The sequence below is a fragment of the Vigna umbellata genome, chromosome 4 (genome assembly GCF_029865625.1).
Source record: "Vigna umbellata cultivar VRB3 chromosome 4, Vumbellata_1.0, whole genome shotgun sequence".
NCBI classification, from domain to species: Eukaryota; Viridiplantae; Streptophyta; class Magnoliopsida; order Fabales; family Fabaceae; genus Vigna; species Vigna umbellata.
In genome coordinates this window covers 48,080,372-48,102,369 of record NC_142168.1, presented here as the reverse complement: position 1 = coordinate 48,102,369, position 21,998 = coordinate 48,080,372, and the positions used below count along the sequence as shown (strand labels likewise).

General features: G+C 35.5%; 2 protein-coding genes and 1 pseudogene across 2 annotated transcripts; all 3 read left to right on the top strand.

Moving 5' to 3' along the window:
* The first annotated feature begins 7,196 nt into the window (after window positions 1-7,196).
* LOC124847635 (uncharacterized) lies at window positions 7,197-8,439 on the top strand. Its single transcript, XM_047325175.2, has one exon. It carries the CDS (start codon window positions 7,419-7,421, stop codon window positions 8,013-8,015), a length of 597 nt encoding a protein of 198 aa, XP_047181131.1. The 5' UTR covers window positions 7,197-7,418; the 3' UTR covers window positions 8,016-8,439.
* Window positions 8,440-11,361: 2,922 nt separating this feature from the next.
* LOC148200436 (uncharacterized) lies at window positions 11,362-14,024 on the top strand. The gene is made up of 6 exons (XM_088112951.1): window positions 11,362-11,946; window positions 12,039-12,264; window positions 12,343-12,790; window positions 12,903-13,097; window positions 13,191-13,260; window positions 13,341-14,024. The coding sequence occupies exons 1-6, from the start codon at window positions 11,362-11,364 to the stop codon at window positions 14,022-14,024; spliced, it is 2,208 nt and encodes a 735-aa protein (XP_087969077.1).
* A 220-nt stretch (window positions 14,025-14,244) lies between these two features.
* Window positions 14,245-15,399, top strand: LOC148200435 (uncharacterized; annotated as a pseudogene).
* Window positions 15,400-21,998: the final 6,599 nt, after the last annotated feature.

Here is a 21,998-nt window from a genome sequence, read left to right as displayed (position 1 = left end):
AAGGCAACCATAGTAGAATAACAAATACAGTGCAGTAATCTCATGGAAACAATGCAGCCTCACTAATCACCATGCAGTAGCAACAGCACAAGAAAGCAAAGTCCAATAGAAAATAAAACCCTAAACAAATTCAAACATAAAATGAAATTCGAACTAGAATTGATATTCAACTAGAAAATGAAATACAATTTGAAATTGCAATCAGAAATGAAAATGAAGTGAAAACTATAGAAAAAAAATTGTAAACGAATTGGAAAATCACATTAAAAAGGTACAGGAGAAGAAAAACGCACAATATCTAAATGAAACCAAAATGGAATTCAAATAGAATGTGTTCATACAGAGATGGAAAACGAAAATCAAACCTAAAACCAGAGAAACGTATTGTTCACGTCCCAAGCTTCTAAAAACGAAAATGATAGAATGATAAGTTTGTCAAGGGTGGTTGATGCATGGGCAGCAAAACCTAGGTCAGCACCTAAAATGGGCCCTTCGAAATCTACCCAAAAAATGGGTCCAAAACCTAAATCTGTTCCAAAAATACATACAAAATAAAAGACTGGATAAATAAATCTGAGGTGGATAAATGACGTGGCAACTGACGTAGTCGGTCTCTTTATGTCCCAAAATACATTTCCTAAAACTTCCCCGAAAATACTAATATAAATAAATAAGCTCAGATAATTCAAATTAATTAAAATAAGAATTACTAGTCAAATTAAACCTAAATATCAAAAGTGATGACATATTAGACAATTAAGCATAATTTGCTAATTAAATCTAGTACAAGAAGCTAAGTGAATGGAAGAAAATATTGATTAGTCACTTATGCATGAAGTCCCGACTAGCATGTAAGAGATGAGGCTTAGGCAGAAAAAGTATATGCATCTAGAGGCGGTCGAGCATTATCGAAAAAGGGAAAGGATGACAAGCGTGCAAGCTACCGTGTAACCTATCAAGAAGAAGGGGAATGACTGGGAGCTATCCCTATCCAAGGAGCACAGGTCGATAAAGTTCTCGTAGTATACCCCGCTCCACGCCCCAAGGTCCTAGGTTTTGGAGGAAGCACTACAGGTAGACCTTACCCCCTAGCTTAGAAAATCTCAGCATCCACCCAATGCACACATGACCAATTATTGCAAGTTTAATCACAACCACAATCGTACCACCAATAAATGTGTTGAACTACGAGATAAAGTAGAAGAGTTGATTCGTGCTGGTCAGGTTAGACCTTTTGTGCAACGTGAGGATGAGGGGAATTCCTGTTCAGGGTATTGAAGGTACCACAACTGAAGGGACGATCGTAGAGAAGGGTGAAAAGATTCATATCAATGTAAAAAAGGTGTACCATATGTGGCACAAGACCCATCGGTCCTACTAAATATAATCTTTGATTGAGTTACTTAAAGTAAAGTGGTACTGTTTACCACATTCCTAGTGTTGGGTAGCCCATAGCCAATAAGACGACTACTCGATGATCTATGAATAAATCAGCTAGCTAGACACAAAAAATCGGGTACCATTCCTACACCAAATACTGCACCTACCTGAATAACAACATTGGTCATTAAGTCAGGGTACCGCCTGCCGATATCTCCTTGTGCCTGTCAAGAACATTATCGTGTTGGATAACTTAGTCAAAAACAAGTTTAGTGTCTTCGAGGTAAGTTTGCCATTAGGCCTCTAGGCCAATGAGCCCATAATTGTGGCCATTCAAATGGGCCCATGGTTAACGAGGTATGCCTATAAATATTATTTTAATTGTTATTTGACTTTTTTTTTTTCACTAATTCAGATTTGATCAGAATCTCTGACCAAATACTATTTTGAGCGTTGGAAAATCATCTATCGGTATCCCACTATTCGGATGGAGACAAAGAAGGCTTTGAGGACAAGTATATATATATATATATATATATATATATATATATATATATATATATATATATATATATATATAAATATATATAGGGGTTGGTGTTAACAGATTGGCAAGTGTACCAAATCGCACAAGTAATATAAAATGTTAAAACCAAGTATCGTATCTCAGAGGACTCTCGGCACTAAACAGTCGTGTGATAAATTAATTAATTAAGACTTAAAATAAACGAGATCATTGGTTTGCGATGCAATAACATAAAATAAAATATGAATGCAAATTGATCAATAGTAGAGTAACACAAAGATGAACGGATGTTGTTTAATATGAGATGAATATGTTGTTGGGGTTAGATTTCACCAGGTTTCCTCTCATGTATATAAGAATTCCTCTGTATGCATTAATGTTAACGTCACTCACTAAAGTACTTAGAACCCAATCCCTTGGCGCAATAAGCCTGCCTTAATTCCTAGTTCGTACAATTCCTAGCGTTCCTAAAAAATTAAGTTTGAAGATCAAGAGCTTAAGACGACCAAGTACTCATACCCTCATCCTTGAGAAATCTTACCCTTGGGAGAATTCAACAAGAACCTGAATTGTAAGGAACCTCCCGGCACTCATGCAATTCATAAATCATGCAACTAAGTGAGTTAAATAGAGCAAGCATTAAAACAGATGAATTCCCTAACAATTAAGGAATAAAGCATATATGATTAAGAATCAATTCAAATACATGAGAGTTCACATGGTTACATCATTCCCAACAACAAATAGAGTTTAGTTCCCCATAGACATGGAGAAACTAGATGTACAATGGAAAAGCATGAGATCCAAGCATCTCTGCTTCCTGTATTAACTCATTTTCTATCAAAACAAAGGGAATTAGTCATAAAATCATCAAATTCAACCTCAACTCTCTTATTCACACAACTTAATGAAAAAGCATGAGTCCAAGAAAGTTTCTAAGTCAAAAAGGGTGTACTTAGAATCAAAATTACATCACAGATAACGGTATTTTAAACCGTTATCAGTTGGCTAACTTGTGCACGCTCTTTTTTCAGTTGTTACATTTTAGCAATGTGTACTAGGTTTTAGTAGACAAAAATACCCTCATATATTATGGATAAGCAATAAGGTCAAGGGTATTTGAATAATTTTCATTCTTTAAACTAAAAAAAAAAAAGAAACCCTCAAACCCTTACTCACCTCCCTCATTCCTCTTAACCCTTTCTCTTTCATCTCTCTCACTATAACATTTTCTTCGGCATCTCTATTGTAGCCCCAACTGAAAAAATCACAAACACTCGCGGTTAAACAATTTGCCTTTGTAAAGAGTTGAGTCATTGGCATATTTGCCTTTAGGGAAAGCTTCATTCAAGATCTCTTCAATTTCATCATCTTCACTAACCACTCCAATTTCATCATTTGCGGATGTTGAATCATCATCTCTAAAAAAACACTCCAGGCCAATTACCAATTCCTTTGGATGTCATTATGCTTGTGAAAATTAGATAAGACAAGAATTATAAAATGAAAACTCATTACAAAATCATTTTTTGTAAGAAATCGTTTAACAACGAGTGTATCTGATTTTTTTTCCAGGCGAATTACCAATTCCTTCGGATGTCATGCTTGTGAAAATTAGATAAAATTAGATAAGACAAAAATTATAAAATGAAAACTCCTTATAAAATCATTTTTTGTAAGAAATTGTTTAACATCGAGTGTTTTTGATTTTTTTCAGTTGGGGCTACCATAGGGTGACAGAGAAAATGTTGGAGTTAGAGAGAGGAAAGAGGAAGGGTTGAGAAGAATGAGGGAGGTGAGTAAGGGTTTGGGGGTTTCTTGTTTTGTTTTTTAGTTTTGAGAATGAAAATTATTCAAATACCCTTGACTTTAAACCTTAGAATCCATAATATATGAGAGTCTTTTTGTCTATTAAAATCTAGTACACATTGATAAAATGTACCAACTAAGAAAAGAACGTACGCAAGTTAACAAACCCCATATATATATATATATATATATATATATATATATATATATATATATATATATATATATATATATATATATATATTATTTAAAGATAATAAAAGAAAATATATGTTTGTATTAACAGGGATCGAACAAAATTGCATGTAAAGGATTGTGTGAGAAATGCCTTTTCTTGTATGTAAAAAGACATTTAAACATATAAATTATAATGTTGTTAACAGCAGACGATGAAGCATTATTTGTTCAAGTATGTTTTAACCACTAATGCAGTAAAAGGAAACGACACCGGTTATTTTCGTCTATACGCAGCGGTTCATGAACCGAGGTATATACAGGCGAGGTAAAAAGAGATAGCCTTTTTGCCTCGGTTCTGAACCGAGGCAGTATGTGGGGCTCTTTTACCACGATTGGATTCGAACCGAGGCGGTAGATGCTTTTTTTAAAAAAAAAAATATGGTGACCTTTGGCTATTCAAAAAAAGGGCGATTGACAGTGGAGTCGCCCTAGTAGGTGTCGGGGACGACGGTGGGGAGGGAAATCTGATGGCTACGGTAGGAGGCGTGGAGGTGGAGTGCATGTTAGTAGACACTGATGCGGGAGTTAGGATTGTGGGCGGATAGGGTGACCTGCATGGTGAGAGAGAGAGTGTTGGGGATGGGGGAAGAGAGGTTAAAAGTGAAGAGGGTGACGTCTTGGAGGGTGAAGCGGAGCTTGGTAGCGCGGAGGATGACCCATATGAGGAAGACAAGGAAGAGGACTAGGAGGATGAAGGCGACGATGCCGTAAGGATGAAGCGGAGGAGACAATGACCAATGGTGGAGGCAACAACGATGACCAGTGGTGGAGGCAATGATGGCGAAGCAACAAACTGTTCAGGCAAGATTGGAAGCAACAGTTTGTGTTCTCTGGCGGAAGAAGAAGAAGAAGAAAGACCGAAAATGTGCTTACTATGTTTACGCTTCTGGAATTTAAATATCAAAGAGGTTATTACCTTGGTTATAGAAATAACCGATGCGTAAACCTTCCAGAAAAAATTCAAAATAAAATTGAAAATGAAAATTTTGAAAATATCTACTAACTATAGGCCTCGGTTCGCGCCTAAACCGAGGCATAAAGGGCCTATGACATCGGTTAAAATGGAACCGAGGCAATAAAGGTTGACAAGATGGATTTGAAATGTTCAGAATCAGTTTCTAGCAGGACATATTGCCTCGGTTGGTCAGAGAACCAAGGCAGTAGACCTATTTCGAAAAAGCTGTCAGAGTTTTTTGCCTCGGTTGGTCAGAGAACCGAGGCAGTAGACCTGTTTCAAAAAAGCTGTTAGGTGAAAAGTTTGATTCAGCAGGGTTTTTGACCTCGGTTGGTCAGAGAACTAAGGCAGTATACCCATTAGGCATCAGTTCAAATTGAACCGAGGCATATAGTGTCGCCAAAATTACAAAATTACCACCGCTTTTTTATATGCTTCGGTTTTTCTAAAACCGATGCGTAACGCGCGAGTTAAAAAGCCGTTTATTTACTAGTGAACTTGAGAAGAGTCAGCTCTCACATTTTTACAACTCACGAATCCAAGAATAAAACCGGACTATTTAAGCATCATTCAAACACAAAACAAAAACATCATTTAATTACAAATACATTCCCCTTTCCAATTAAAAGAAATACGGGATAAAAAATAAAATGCCAAAAATACCGAGAACAAATAAGGCAAAGGATTAATTAGATTTTTATATGAAATGATAATTCTAGTTTACTAAACAGAGTAGGCTTATGGTGACATATAATGAGGATCAGAGTAGCCTTAATGAGTAATAGCGTAGAGCATGTGTCCAATTTATAGAACTTTACTTATCATAGAGTTTTGATCGATTTAGAAACAATTCAAAATCATCCACAATTTTTAATAATATACTGAATAAGTGTTCAAAATTGGACTAGATTCATGTAAAGAGAACAATATAGAATTTAAGTACCTGTTATACACATATTGTCTAAATTAAAGAAAGAATTTATAATTCACAAAGATTTTATAATATTTGACATTTGCTAAGCAAAATAAACATAAAAAGATTGTGGAAAAAATCTTGTGTGGATGACCAATAACCAAATGTATATATATATATATATATATATATATATATATATATATATATATATATATATATATATATATATATATATATATATATATATATATATATATAAGACTAATGAATCCTTAGATAAATTAAAATTGAAACTTTAAATCTCCTCATCAAGCCTAACCTATCAAGAATTCACACACCTTTCTTTCCTACAATGAGGAGTATTTAATAAGCAAATTATCAACAACAGGCAAGTTAAGTTAGCTATCCTTGAATTGGGTTTCAAGTTCCTTGTTTCCGCAAGATATTTCGAGCTAAACAAAGGTGCAAGAACCACTTCAGAATCTTCCGTTGTTTATCCAAAAGAAAGCACTAATTGCATTTTGTAGGGGACCCCAACCATGCTTACATAAAATAATGACCCCAACAAAAGGGATAGGCGTCCCCCACTGAAGGCTCCCTTGTAGTTTCATAGCAATTATGTTAATTAAACTCCCCATTTTCTTGTAATAAATAAATAAAATAAATAAATTTCCATGTTATATTATTATGTACACAACAAAGCGGGTCCCTATTATTGTCTGTCCAATATTTGAGCCAGATCATATACTAGCCGTTGAATTCCCTTTCCCCCACAGACCAAAATCATGCTATTACAACCCATAAAATACTCTCTTCTTTTTCTATCAACTATACCCTACAGGGTGGTTTTGAGCTTGCATTTCAACTCAATACATTCAACTACTGTACTTAAAGCGTTCAAATATTTCGATTTTGATGTTATGATTAATATTATACATAATTATTTTTTGTTTTTTATTAATATACCGTTATAAAAGCAGAATTTAATTATCATACACTGTTAAGTAACAAAAAATCAGGTTTTGAATGACATCTAAGACCATCATTAATATTTTATTTTTTTGTAATTTGAAGAATATTTGAATTAATTATAAAAGATGTTTAAAGAGGACAGCAAAAGTTTATCTGCTTTTATTGTAAGAATAACATGTTCCCACATTGAAATGATGTTAATAACTGTTGTTCCAGCATAATCTCATTTATTGTTAACTTCAATTATATATGTTTGAAACGTATAGTTGCTTTTTCTGTGTTTTCTTTTTCTTGAAATCTTGTGTGGAAGGAGCGGTTGTTGGGTCCAGTTTTGAAAACACACTTCTATTCACATGGCTTCTCCAGCACTTCATCATGTCTTCTACTTCCTATATAACCCTCATGCCTTTGCTTCCATTTTTTCTCATCAGGTTTTCTTGTTTCTGCGAGGCTTAACAAACCTCGCAGAACAGAAGAAAACTCACGCTTTTGCTTCACAAAAATTCTTCATTTTGTTCTCTTTCTCAGTTTTTTCCAATATTGCAGGAACCCCTTTATCTCAAGTTACTAAAAACCTTTAGTGCTTGTCAAATATTTGATTTTTTGTTTGCGAGGTTTAAGAAATGGAGGTACACTCTCCGGTTATTGCCAAGAAGCTGTGGAATGTGCTGAGGATCACCTTCTTCATGATCAGAAAGGGTTTGGTGTCAAAGAGGAAGCTGATTATGGACATGAACTTGATGATGAAAAAAGGGAAACTTCTCAGAAAATCTATGAGAAACTTCATGTCATCTCATCATAATCATCATCATTACTCAAAGAGTTTGGTACGTGGCTATGGCATACAGGAGTATGAATTCTCTTGCAGCAACAGTCCAAATCCTGTTTTTTTCCATGTGCCAAAGAGGAAGCACCATTTCAACTTCCCTTGCATCAACACCCCAGATGTTGTTGAAGAACCTAAGCCTGTTATGTTGGTGCCTATGACACCTGAATACACTTTCAACCTTAGGTTTGATGCATCTGATCTTGCTCCTGGAGAGAGGAAGAGCCCCCTCCTCTCACCCTTCTCTGTGAGGATATCCAACTACTCATCTGAGGATGAGAATGAAGAGGGTGCCAATCAAGTTGATGATGAGGCTGAGGATTTCATCAGAAGGTTCTATGAACAGCTTAGAATGCAAAGCCGCATGCAGTTGCTTCAGTACCAAGAGATGTAATTTGAAAGAAAAAGAATAACTGTGTTGTTTCTCAACTTGATGCTCACCAACAAGTTTAGCTTAGCCAAATCTGGGAATATGTTATTTCCTCTTGTTGATCTTTCACCTGTCATTGTTCTCCCCAGGGAAATTTGGCTGTTCTGTTGGTGGTCCTTGAACTATATTTGATCCTCTATGTAAAGTTTTTGAGCATTGGATATACTTTCATCTCGTGATTATATTACTATTCATGTTATAAAATTCAATCTTCATGTTTTCCTGGTAACATGTATTCAGCATATTCATGGTGTGTGGTGTGTAATAAAAAGATATGCAGAAGGTTGTTCTGTACCTTTCTCCATTCTGCTTTGGTGTTACATCATTTGTAGGTGTGGTGGTGGACCTGGTGATGGACCCTTTGGAATAATATTGCTTTTTCCTTTCTTAGATGTATGTTAGTTTAGGCTTTCTGAACTCACCCACCAGCATCTCATTCACAACTACCATTTGCAGTTTTGCTACTTTGGGGTGTGTAAAACACTATTTGCACTCTGGAACAGTTTGACAAGCACATTAGTCATTCATTCACTCTATATTCAAATATGCAATTACCATTCCTTTTTGTTAATTATATTCAAAAGTGTTAATACACAAATAGGTGATATAACTTGTACTGAACTTGGTTCTTTCAAAATGTCATTAGAAAAGAAATCCCACTGAGATTTATTACAGACAAATATTCTGTCGCCAACAGCCGGGTTATGAATATGCATTCAATGTTCTAATTTTGTTTTTAAGCGGATATATAAGAAAGTATTCAGAAGAATGTGAAAACTATTTCGCAATTCAAGAGCATTATATTATCTGACGTTTTTTGGTGTTATTTGGATATCTCAGGGTGTGTTTATAAAATTTACATTCGACAAAAAGGTACCTTCGATTTACTGACAGAAAAATACTCTTTGCTTCTTACATTAAAACGAATATATTTAAACTTCTTTATTTCTTACCTTAAAATGCATAAATATTTATCTAATAAAGTTTAAGCGGAAAATCAAACACACATTCAGTATAAAGAAAACAAGTATATGATCATTGGTGTAAAGGACAAATGATTGTTATAAAGCTTACATGATAAAGGTTACACTTACTGATAGTCTATAATTTGATTGAAGTTTCAAATATATTTATTGGCTTTTCATTAATCTGTCCCTTATGACCACTCGTTAATGTTGGATCCAATGGGATAGTTCTGAATTCAATTATACCCATGATATGAAAGAACTTCTGAAGACAAGCCACAAAGAAAAAATGGTATGAAGGAGTTAGAGTGAGTAACAGGGGAGTTGAGGTTAGCCTTCTAGAGTTTGTTGATGATACATTATTTATATATGAAGCTAAGATTAATAACATTTTGGTTATAAAAACTATTTTGAGGAGCTTTGAATTGTTATATGGACTAAGGTTAATTTCTACAAAAGTAATATAGGTGGAACACGATCAAGATGGATGTATTGGAGAACTTTTCTAGGATCCTAAACTGTATCCCCTTTAAGCTTGTGTTCGCATGAACAGAATTTACTGTTCATGCGAATCTGAAAGCGACGATTTATCACTCCTGTGTTGTTCCTTTGAGCTGAAATGGAAGGATGTTCGCGGACGGATTTGCGGGATACACCCCATTTTCATCACTCGCAAAATTGGAGAGATTTGCGTGGATTGATGATAAAAAGTCCAGTGTGCCCTTCAGATATGAATTAAATTCTAAGCGTGTACGTTGCTCAGAAAGTGCAGTTCAAACACTGTTGAACCACGAGAGTGCATGGCTTGGCGTGGTTTTAGAAATATTCGTGTGCTTTGCTTTTCCTCAGTGATGTTACCTTGCCTGATAAAAGCAATGAACAGCAAAGATTCCTGCACTGTATCAGAGTCAAAGTGCAGTGTTGAATATGAAAGCTCCATTGACCATAGGACCTCATACGCGCATGGTAGTGGGTAGGTGTGGTTCTTTTTATTGAGGGATGAGAAGCATAATAAATTGGTTGCTAGTTTGAGAGCTATCTGCGAATGTGTGGAGAGTGGTTGCTGATGTTCAACAGAGTCTTACGATTTGCTGAGACGAGGAAGAGGGTGCTGAGGTAAGTTCAAGACATTATCATGTATGTGTTCGTTTGCATTAGTAGGTGTGTAGACTAGGACGAAGAATCAGAAAGTACGTTGTCATGTGAAGAAGAAGCAAAGGGTTGAAGAAGAAGATGAAACGCATGCGTGAGAGGCGGAGAAGATGATGAACAGTGGACGTGGAGGCTGCGTAACCGGTTAACTGTGCCCGTAACCGATTACGCTGTTGACTGAAAAATGAGTGATATTGTGTTGGGTGCTTGGCTGGTGTCTGGAGCAGGTTATGGGGTGCACGACGGTTGTTCTTCGACGCCACCGAGGAGGAGATGATTAACCGGAGTGGACAGGTATGGTAGTGGTAAGTGGTTTTGAGTGGTTATACCAGAGTTATGTTATAATGGTTGTTATTGATTGGCATTGCAGGGAGTTATGGAGGAGATGAGGGTGGCGGAGGCCATGTGAGAGATAAGAAGGTGGAGAGGGAAGATAGAGTTGTGTTGAAACAATGGTGGAGAAGCAACCATATGTACTGATTATATGAGGAATGGATGGTACTGGGTGATCTATCCTGGTCTGACAGTGGGTTTCTGATGCAAGTGTTCACTGGGAATTGAGGTGTTTATCGTGGTGGAGCAAGAAGCCTGAAGGTGGTGGAGATTTGGAAGTCCAAAGGTAGGAAATGTGGTGGAGGTGAAGGAACAACATCGTTTTGTATTGCATGAAATAATGAAATGAATTGCTATTTTGGTTTTGTTTATTAAAAATGAAAGCAAAGTGTTATGAGTTGGATTGGAGAAGTATGACTTATTGACCCATTTTTTTTTACTTGCTTTCATAGGAAAGAGGTGCCTGTGTGGTTGCTTAGTTGTTGCTGAAAGCATCTTCAAGTGTGCATATAGGTTTATAATTATTTGGGTATAATATAATTATTTGAATGATTTATTGAGTTATGGACATGTGTACCTTAGGAGTATAAGATTATTTATTTGATATATTTTATGTTCATTTATATTTGTATTTTATTGAATATATTAACGTATTAATATTTCAAATATTAATTTAATTTGTTATACGTATATGTACCTAGTTAATAAGAAAGATATTAAATGTTTTTGTGGTATTATGTTATTTAATTTTTTTTTATAATCATTAGTTGAATGTATTAATGTATATTTGTATTTTATTTAATGAATATATGAATTTTAAACTTTTATTGTAGTATGTTTAATTGTTTAAGTAAATTTAGATGGAAGAAATTATAGATTTATCATATTTGGACCGCGAAGAGGTAGATGACGATGTGGTTGGTGTAAACTTCAATATTATAGCAATGATTCGTCAACACTTGCAAATAACGACTTCATTGGCGGCACTAACAATGTTATGCATTGTTGCACACGCGTTGAGTATCTTGAATATGTACTCTACTGATTGCAGTAGTGTAAGCAATTACCTACCTGATAGAGATCGTCGTAGGGAGCAATTAATGTCATATCTTGTTCACACTAATCGATGTCGCGACATTATTAGGATGGGTCCAGAGGCATTTATTAATCTCTGTGAGAGACTAAGATCAATAGAGTTAGTTAAGGATGCCATTCGTTCGACCGTGGAACAACAAGTTGCTAAATTTCTTCATATAATTGGCCATAATGTTAAGAATCGAAGTGTTGCATTTTTCTGGCATCGCTCAGGCTCGACGGTTAGCAGACACTTTCACAATGTTCGGGACGCTATCTTAAGTTTAGAATCTGAATTTCTAATTCAACCATCAGGAAATGAGGTACATCCACATGTGTTGAACAACAATCGAGTTTATCCTTACTTTAAGGTAGTTATTCCCTGTTATTGTAAAAGTTATTTGAACCAAGGATGGTAAAAATTTCATGTTATGAAATGATTAGTTCTGATTTTTTTGTTTAGGATTGTCTAGGGGCCATAGACGGTACTCATGTTAGGGTTAAGGTGCCAAGAAGTGAAGCTGCGAGATTTCGAGGAAGAAAAGATTGGCCAACACAAAATGTGTTTGCGGCGTGTGATTTTGACATGAAATTCACATATGTTCTTGCTGGGTGGGAAGGCACTGCATCTGATTCAAGAATTTTAAAAAATGCTCTTGATCGAGATGACCCATTGGTTATCCCGCAAGGTCAGTGTTTACATAGCGATGTCGAGGATTTTCAAATTGTATGAGTGACTAATTATCTTTCTCTACGCAAAATTGTAGGAAAATACTACCTCGGTGATGCAGGATTCATGTTGAAAACCACAATTTTGACTCCGTATAGAGGCGTAAGATATCACCTTAAAGAATATACACGCAGAGGACCCCAAAATGCAAGGGAGTTGTTTAATCACCGGCATTCATCTCTGCGAAATGTTATCGAAAGAACTTTTGGTGTTTTGAAAAAACGATTCCCTATCATTGCAAGTGGCACTGAACCACACTATGGGTTGGAGACAATGACAGACATCATACTAGCTTGTTGTATATTACACAACTTCCTTCGTGGCGTGGATAACGATGAGTCATTACTTGATGAAGTTGATAACGAGTTGAATGAAATGGAAGACCATAATGTTTCATCATCTCAAGATAGAGAAGAGGACCATAGGATTGGTAGTAATATTAGGGATTCTATAGCCGATCATATGTGGCGAGATTATCAAAACTCGTAGTTATTGTATTTTAATGCATTGTATGACTATTTCATGTTATGTGTATGACAACAACATTATATTAAGGATGTTTCTATTTAACTTCTTACAAATTTGTTGATGAAATAGGTTTAAAATGAATAGAGGTAAGGCAGCCGTCATTGAGTCCTCTGCTCCTATTAGAGAGTTCATGAAGTGGACAGAGGACATGGACGCACATCTTCTACATTGTATGATTGAGGAATCACGAATCGGTAATAGGGTTGACGGTAGCTGGACATCCCAGGCATATAGCAACATAGTTGATCATCTTCATAGCTCTGGGTATGTCGCAGTTACGAAAAATAATGTAAAAAATCGTCAGAAAATCTTGAAAGATAAATAGCGTGAGGTACATGACTTGTTTTCTGGATTAAGTGGATTTGTGTGGAACCCGGTTAGTATGAAATTTCATGCTGAGGACGAAGTTTGGATGGACCTGATTCAGGTATTTATACCAACACTAACATTTATGTCGTCTTTATTAAAAGTCATATCTTCATAGTTTGTTTCTTGTACATGTTTCAGTCCAGACCAACTGCGGCAAAGTGGAGAGTTAATAGCATAAAACACTATGATTTAATGGTTGAGTTATGGGCAGCTGATCGAGCTACAGGGAGTGGTGTGCGAGCCGCTCGTCAAGCACTAAGACAGCGAGTTGGGCCTCGTGTAAGTGTTGATTTGAACCAAAATATTGAGTACACTCCAGAACAGCCTGATTGGACGAGGTATAGAGACCCAACCCCACCATCTCCTCCTCCATCTATAGATGAATATAGTCCAGGACAGACTCAATCTGTGCCTTCTGTCCCATCCGGTGGTACTTCATCTTCACGCGGCTCAAAAAGAAAGGTGCCTATGGTCGATGTTATTGATTCTCAATTTGATAAGTTGATGACCAGCCTGGATGGTTTTGCTTGTGTGCTTAGCTCATCAAATGTTCATTTTGGTGTGATCTCTGATGCAGCCGTGCATCAAGTAACAGCTATGGAAGACAGAAATCAAATACTCCGTCGCAACTCCAATTACACATATACAGAGGCGGACATTTATGAAATGCTTAGTGCTATGAACATTGCTGATGAAAATTTGCTAGAGCAATGTTATGATTTCTTATGTGGGAACCCCACATGTACAAAGAGGTTGATGGGACTTCCACCACACAAGCGGTGGAATAAATTATGTAAAATGATATCGGGCGGTGACTGTTAGGAAGGCTTATATCACTACTATTATGACGATTATGTGTACTGATGTCATAGTCACCTTAATTAAGAATTATCTTTATTTTATCCATCTGTGATTTTAAAATTATGTTTAAAAATACGATGTAGCTATTTGTTCTTATTCACTGTTATTGTTAAATATAAGTAATTTATTATCACTAACTTTTTTGTTGCCTCATGTATTACTTTGTTCAAGAACCTGTGAAATGGCCTCATCATCAACCAAAAGGCCAAGAAAAAGTCGTAAGGAAAAAGAAACCCTCACTGAGGCAGAAGATGCAGCCCATGTAAAACCATCTGTACAGGAACATTTAGATCAGAGTCGTTTCTTCACGCACAGTCATCAAATGGAAAACTATGCAGCAGATTTCTATAAAAGGAGTATAGTTGTTCCCAAGATAATGAATTTTGAATCATTTACCGGTTCAGGGTTATATTTTCAACAGCATCTTCTATTTCAAGGGGTGGTGGAATTGCTTACATTGTAGGGACCCTACTATCCAGATTTAATCGAAGTATTTTATTCCAATCTGAACATATATGGAAATGGATATTTGATTAGTGAGGTGAACAAGAAAAGAATTAGATTGAAACCTGCTGATTGGTTGAATGTAGCTAACTTGAAGTACCAGGGTAAGAAATTGTGTTATTCAAATATCGCAGAGGACTTTCCATATGACCGCGACATGGCATTAGCTACTATGGTTATACCAGATTTGGAGGGTGGTCACGGTGTTTTAACAGTTGGTTGTTTGAATATGAATGACAGGCTTCTGCATTATGTTATTGTGCATATGTTGACTCCACGACCTGGGAATTTTGCTAGGTTATTGCAAGAAGATATTTTTATGATATGGGTGCTTAAAAATAATATAGCTATAAATTGGCCTCATCACATCATGCAGCATATGCTTAAATGCAAGGCCAGTGACACACCCCTCCCATACGGTGTCCTTATCACACGGATCTTGCAATATTGTGGAGTTCATGTTGATGCCGACGCGTGCACTCAGATAGGGTCCCGACATCACTTTTCAATCAATTCTTTGAAGAGGATGCATATTGTTAATGTCAACGGTGTTTAGCAACACGATCATGCTGATGATGATGAAGAAGAAGACCAAACAGACCATCATGAATACCCTGTGCAGCCTCCTCCACCTCCATCAAATCCTAATATGATGACTCAAATGTGGCAAGGTGTACGAGACTTGCAACATCGAATGCAGGGTATGGAACAAATGTAGGTTCGGGTTCAACATATTGAAGATAACTTGGCAAACCTTTCTTTGGACATGAACCGTCAATTTGCTAACCTCAATCAGAATGTTAACAAGATTCTTCACCGTTTCGATGACTAAGTTAATTTTTATTCCGATTATGTATTACATTACTTATTTTTCCTTAAGTTGAATTGTGTGTTTGATATATTACCTTACCTATTACTCCATATATTTGTATGTTAAATTGTTGCCACTTATTTGACGTACTTGAATATTTCAACTTCATTTAATTATTTGTTTCTTTAACATTAATCACTCTCACTTACCTATCGAAAAAAATTTTTACGACTTCGTAGTAAGTTATATTACAAACAAATACTAAATTTTGAAAAAAATAAATTCATTTTATATTGCATTATAATTTATATCATTTAATAATTATTATTTTATAAATTCTTTATATTTTTTGTCTCTATATAAACATTTATACAAAGAAATATAACATTAATAAATTACATTTTATATTATATTTATAACTAGAGACATTTTGGTAATCTTTCATTTCTAACAATTAAACGATTTTTTTAAATCTATCACATCAATCAAATCCTACATTAATTCTCACAAACTTTACTTCCAAATCCACTCTCAATTACCCACAAATCCACTCAAAAAAACAACTACAAAATTACCCTCAAATCCACCCAAATCATCTCCCCCGATTAACCTCAAGAGAACAAAGCCTAAATATTTAACAGTTCCGATAAAGGGGAATTCAAGGAAAAAGTTTTGGCGAGAGGTGGTGGAAAAGGTTAGTAATAGGCTGACTATTTGGAAAGGTAGATTGTTATCTTTTTTGTAAGTCGTGTATTTCCCATAAAATCTGTCATTTTAACCCTTCGATTATTTTATTTGTCCTTCTTCAAGGTGCCAAATAGTGTATGCAAAAAGTGTTCACAAAAATGCAAAAAAAAAATTCTTTAGAGTTGGGGATATGAGAACAAGAAGATAGCTTAGATAAAATAGAAAAATCTCTACAAAACAAAGCAAGAAGGGGCTGGGAATAAGAGACTTATAGGAAGCTTAACTATCTCTATTAGCAAAATGGAAAAGGAGATTACGCATGAAAAATAGTGAGTCATGGAGGAATTTAAATGTCAACAGTAGACTAAACTATGAATCATGGTGGTCGAGACACTTACATAATGTATTGGGGAAGCTTAGCAAGGCAATTGGTTTGAAAACAATGTTATTTGAAAAGTGGGTACAAGAAATAAATCTATGTTCTAGGAGGACAAATTGGTAAGTGATTGATAACTCACTTTGTATAGGTTTCCCACACTAAATGTAATCAAAGACAATATGGTGCTAAGAAAGGTAGAAAATCCTCCATTATAATTGGTATGAATTAAGAGCTTGCATGAGAATAAAGTTTGTTTCTCCTTCGTAGGGAAATAGAATTTGGAGCCCGACTTAAAGAACTAATGGATAAGAAAAGAGAAAAAGAGATTAAAAAAAGAGAGCAAGAGAGAAAAGAAGAGAAAGAGAGAAGAGAGCAAGAGAGAAAAGAAGAGGAAGAGAGGAGAAAAGAAGTAAAGGGAGAGAGAGAAGAGAAGAAGAAGAGAGAAGAAAATCATAAGAGAGAAAAGAAGAAGAAAAGAGAATAGAAGAGGAAAAGGGAAGAAAAGAAGAAAATAAGAGAGAAGGGCAAGAAAAGGAAAAGAGAGAAAAGGAGAAATTGCTTCTGATGGCAAATTTTACTCCTTCAAAGACCATGGACCCAAGACATTTAAGGGGAGGTTTTTCATCTTTAAACTTTTCTATACTTACCCTTGAATTTATAAATATAAACTTCTCCTTTGAAAAAGTTTCCTTTTCATTCTCAATACAAAAGTTTTCAAAACTTGGCGACTTCAAATTTGATGAGTTATTGTTACCTTTATGGTTAAAATTAGATCAAAACAAAAATAAAAATATTTGTGAGTAATGATTTTTAATTCTATTAAAAATAAGAATTTCAATATTAGGAAGCTTACTTCTAAAAAAATCTTTTTACATCTCTTTTTAGTAAAAACAAAACTAATTAGAGATATGTTTGATGCATATTGTAGATTAATATTTGATTGAGGAGGAAGTCATTTAGATCTTAAGAAATAAAGGAATAAGGTCATTTCAAGATGGTTAGCTCCTAAGATTATGACGAGTCCCATAAGGTGACTGCAAGATTTGAGGACAAATCATTTTTCAAGAGGGAGGGAATAGTGGCATACTGCCTAACGAACCTTCCTCAATGTCCTCTATTTGTATATTTGTATTTCTTGTATGACATTTTAGCTTGCATGGAGCATGAGTCACCATAAATACACAACTTTATACCATTGTATTTGACACTTTTGAGATACTTGAATTGTGATTATGTAAAGAGCACTCCAGATACAATTATCTTTGAAAGTTAAGGCTAGAATATCCTAAGGATCCTCCTCTAGCCACCTTCCACTCACACTCTCATTTCTTTCATTCTTCCATTTTACACATCAGACTCTATCTCCTCCACGAAGTGCCATTTCACTCAATTCGCTTCAGCATTATGGCATACGCGTAATTCTCCAACATACTCTCTCGTAAAGCATCTTTATTCGCAAGCCATTTTTCCTTCTTCGAGCCACATCTCATTCTCTTACATGATACACAACTTCATTTCATTCTCTCTCGCGAGTTTTCAGCATCAAACAACATCACAACTCATCATCTTCATGAAGCTCCACATAGGTTTTTCTATTTCCTCTATCTGAACCACATCTTCTAAATTTCTCACGATTTCACTCTTCCATCACTGCACCATGAATCTTTCGCTAGGGTTTCCTTCTTTCTTTTCCATTTTCCTTCGTTTTTTACCGATTAAATCCTTGTTTACACCGATTAAACACCTTTTCTCCATTCATTCTTCATTTCTACCGGTTAGTTTCACTTTTTCCAGCGATTAATCGATTTACTTAGGTTTGCTTCATCATTTAGGGTTTTGCACCGTTTATTTTGTCTCCAACCACCAAACCTTGATCTTACTCCAAACAAACTTCTAGCTAGGGTTTCCGCTACGTTCTTTGTTGAGGAAGCTTCGAGGAGCCTTGTAAGATCTGAAAAAATAGGAGATAAAATTTTGGTGGATTTAGATATTTAAGAGATATTATTATTATAAGGTATTGTAGATATTTTAAATGATATATTGAGATATCATTATATATAATTAGATATTATAGCTAGATAAAAATAATATATATTATTGATAAACTCATTGTAATAAATTAGAATAAAAAGTATTTTATAAGTGAGAAAATATTAGAGATAGAGTTGGGTGGATTCATAAATATTAACATATAGAGAAAGGGGTGATGTTGTGTTTAGACACCCTAGAAACTATAAATCAAAGACAGAAAACAGAGGAAGAAAGGAGATTGGCGTTTTGAGAGAAGAAGAGAGAGAGTGACAGGAAACTCTTAGTGTAAAGGAAAATTGGTGGTGTTCTTGCCTTCAAATTTGAAATTTCTAAAGGAAAAAGTTCAAAAATAAATGATGGTGATGACTTTGATGATGAGGAAAATATGAGCCTCATGATAAAAAAGTTTGCTAAGTTCATGAGAGCAAAAGGAAAGGACAAATACCAAGCAGAAAGAAAGGAAAATCAAGGATATCCGTCAAGCATTAAGTGCTATGGATGTGGAGAAAGAGGACATGTTAAGACCGATTGTCCCAAGAACAAGAGAAGTGAAGAAAAGAAAGAAAGAAAATTTCCCAAAAAGAAAAAGGCTTACATAGCAAGGGAAGAAAATTATTCCAACTCTTCAAACTCAAGTGATACTGATGAGGAAGCAAATATTTGCTTAATGGCTTATTCTGATGATGTTGGAAGTCAAGTAAGTGATTCTAGTTTTGAGTCAAGTGAATTAGATCTACAAAAAGCTTTCTTTGAATTGATGAATGAGTCTGAAAAATTGGATGTTTCACATAAGAAATTAAAGAAGGAATTTCATGAATTGAAACTAAAATATGATAGTGCATTAGATGAAGAGGTCATTCTAAGAAATAAAATTAGCAATCTTGAAATTAAAGTGTCCAAATCTAATGTAAATGAAAATCCTTTTGAATGCTTTTCTTGTAAGAGTCATATGTTTTGACATTGATATACTTGAAAACTTGCTTGCAAAAGCAACCAAATCTACCTCACATGCTCAAAATAATTTTAAAAAGAGCAACTTTAAAAACAAGAACATGCATCAACATAGGAAAATTAAAGCTAAAAAAACTCGTAGAGTTTGGGTTGAAAAAGGCACCTTTGTGAAAAATAAAAAGCCTAGTGTTTGTTGCTTTTATTGCATGAAGCATGGTCATACATCAAACAAATGCAACATTAAACATGTTGGAGTGCCTAATGGAAAGTATGCATGGGTTAAAATTGTTAAATGATGTTTGCTTGATTATACTAATCCCAAGGACCCATAATGAGATTGAGGACCTAAAATTCTTGCTCAACCTGTTTTGCAGGAACCTTCTAAGTCAAAGAAATCATTGTGGTATCTTGACAGTGGTTGTCCAAGACACATGACTGGTGATAAGAAGAGATTCATCTCCTTTGAAAAGAAGAAGCAATGATTTGTTACATATGGGGATAACAATAAAGGAAGAATCATTGGAACTGGAGACATTGGAGAAGGAAACACTTTGACAATAAAAGATGCGCTATATGTTGAAGGTCTCAAACACAACCTCCTAAGCATAAGTCATTTATGTGACAAAGGTCTCAAGGTAACATTTGAGAGTGATAAATGTACTATGTATTTTAAGAATTCTTTTGATATTTCTTCACAAGGTGTTAAGCATAATAACATTTAGGCTTAATTACCTACTTAGTCCCCATGTTCGGAGGTAATTTGTTGTTTAGTACCCGATTTTAAAAATGTAGGCATTTGATACCTATGTTTTGAAATTTGTATCAATTGAATCCTACCCACTTAACGCCGTTATAAATCTAACGTTTTTCTGACTGTGTATGTGATTTGTGGACGAGCGTTTGTGGACGAGCGACGAGGACGATCGTCCAGCGAAGAGGACGCTCGTCCAGCGAGGCAGAAGAGGACGCTCGTCCAGCGAAGCGAACGCCCAGTCAGGCAGAAGAGGACGCTCGTCCAGCGAAGCGAACGCCCAGTCAGGCAGAAGAGGACGCTCGTCCAACGAAGCGAACGCTCGTCCATAACCGCTCGTCCACAAATCACATACACAGTCAGAAAAAACGTTAGATTTATAACGGCGTTAAGTGGGTAGGATTCAATTGATACAAATTTCAAAACATAGGTATCAAATGCCTACATTTTTAAAACCGGGTACTAAACAGCAAATTACCTCCGAACATGGGGACTAAGTAGGTAATTAAGCCTAACATTTATTTGATTGACATTGAAAGTGAATCTAGTCATAGCATATCATGTTTAGTTGCAAAAGAGAAAAATCCCTGACTATGACATAAAAGGGTTGCACATATTCATATGCAACATTTGAACAAATTGATTTCTAAAGACCTTGTGATTGGTTTGCCTAAGCTAAAATTTGAGAAAGATAAACTTTGTGCTGCATGTCAAAAGGGGAAACAAACCAAAACTTCTTTTCCATCCAAAAGTATGATTTCAACATCAAAGCCTTTAGAACTTTTGCATATGGACTTGTTTGGTCCGTCTAGAATTAAGAGTTTTTTGTGGAAACTATTATGCACTTGTAATTGTTGATGATTATACTAGGTTTACTTGGACATTCTTTTTTACTTTGAAAAGTGAAGCTTTTAAAGCATTCAAAACTTTTGCAAAAATGTGTTCAAAATGAAAAGAATTTGGAAATCAAAACTTTGAGAAGTGATCATGGTGGTTGGGGTTTGTAATGAAGTTAATTGTGACTTGTTCTAACCCCAAAGTTGTACATTTATAAACTAAAAATGGTATAATTCAATTTGGGTCCATAAGTTGAGATTTCGTAGATTTTTAAGTCTAATTTTGGTAGTAAACACTTTAAAATGAGTTTAGGATGGGTTAGGCACAATCAGTTAAGTGTGTTTGAGTGTATAACACAATCTAGGAGGGTTAGAAGTTGGGAAAAATATGTTCATTTGGTCAAGAGTGGTTTGGGGGTAATAATTCTGCAGTTTTCGTGTTGTAGAATTATGCAGACTCATTGAGTGACTCCACTCGCTTAGCGAGAGGTCAAGGAGTCTGGGTCACTGTCTCGGGTTTTTCGCTCAGCGAGTTGGGTTGCTGAGCGAGAGGTTGAAGTTTGGGAGCACTGGAAGTTTTATTCGCTCAATGGACTGTGTCGCTGAACGAGTGGTTGGAGTTTGGGACCACTGTCTCTTTATTCGCTCAGCGAGTGGGGTCGTTGAGCGAGAGGACTTTGTGGTCGCTCAACGCGCTTGGTCGCTGAGCGACTAGTTTAGGGGGTGTTTTATTCTTTCTATTCTTGTTTTCTTAGGGAGTGAAGTTACATGTTTATTCATTGTGGATGATGTACAAGTATTTATGAGATTATATGATCAGTGATGTTATGTGTGGAATTCAATGTGAAAGTATGCAGTGTGGTATGGAAATAAAGTTGTGAATATGATTATGTATGAGATGTGGTGATGATGTTTGAAACAATGTATGAGGTATGGATTTCAAGTACCATGTGAGAAAAGAATTCCAAGGAGGAATATCCTAAGT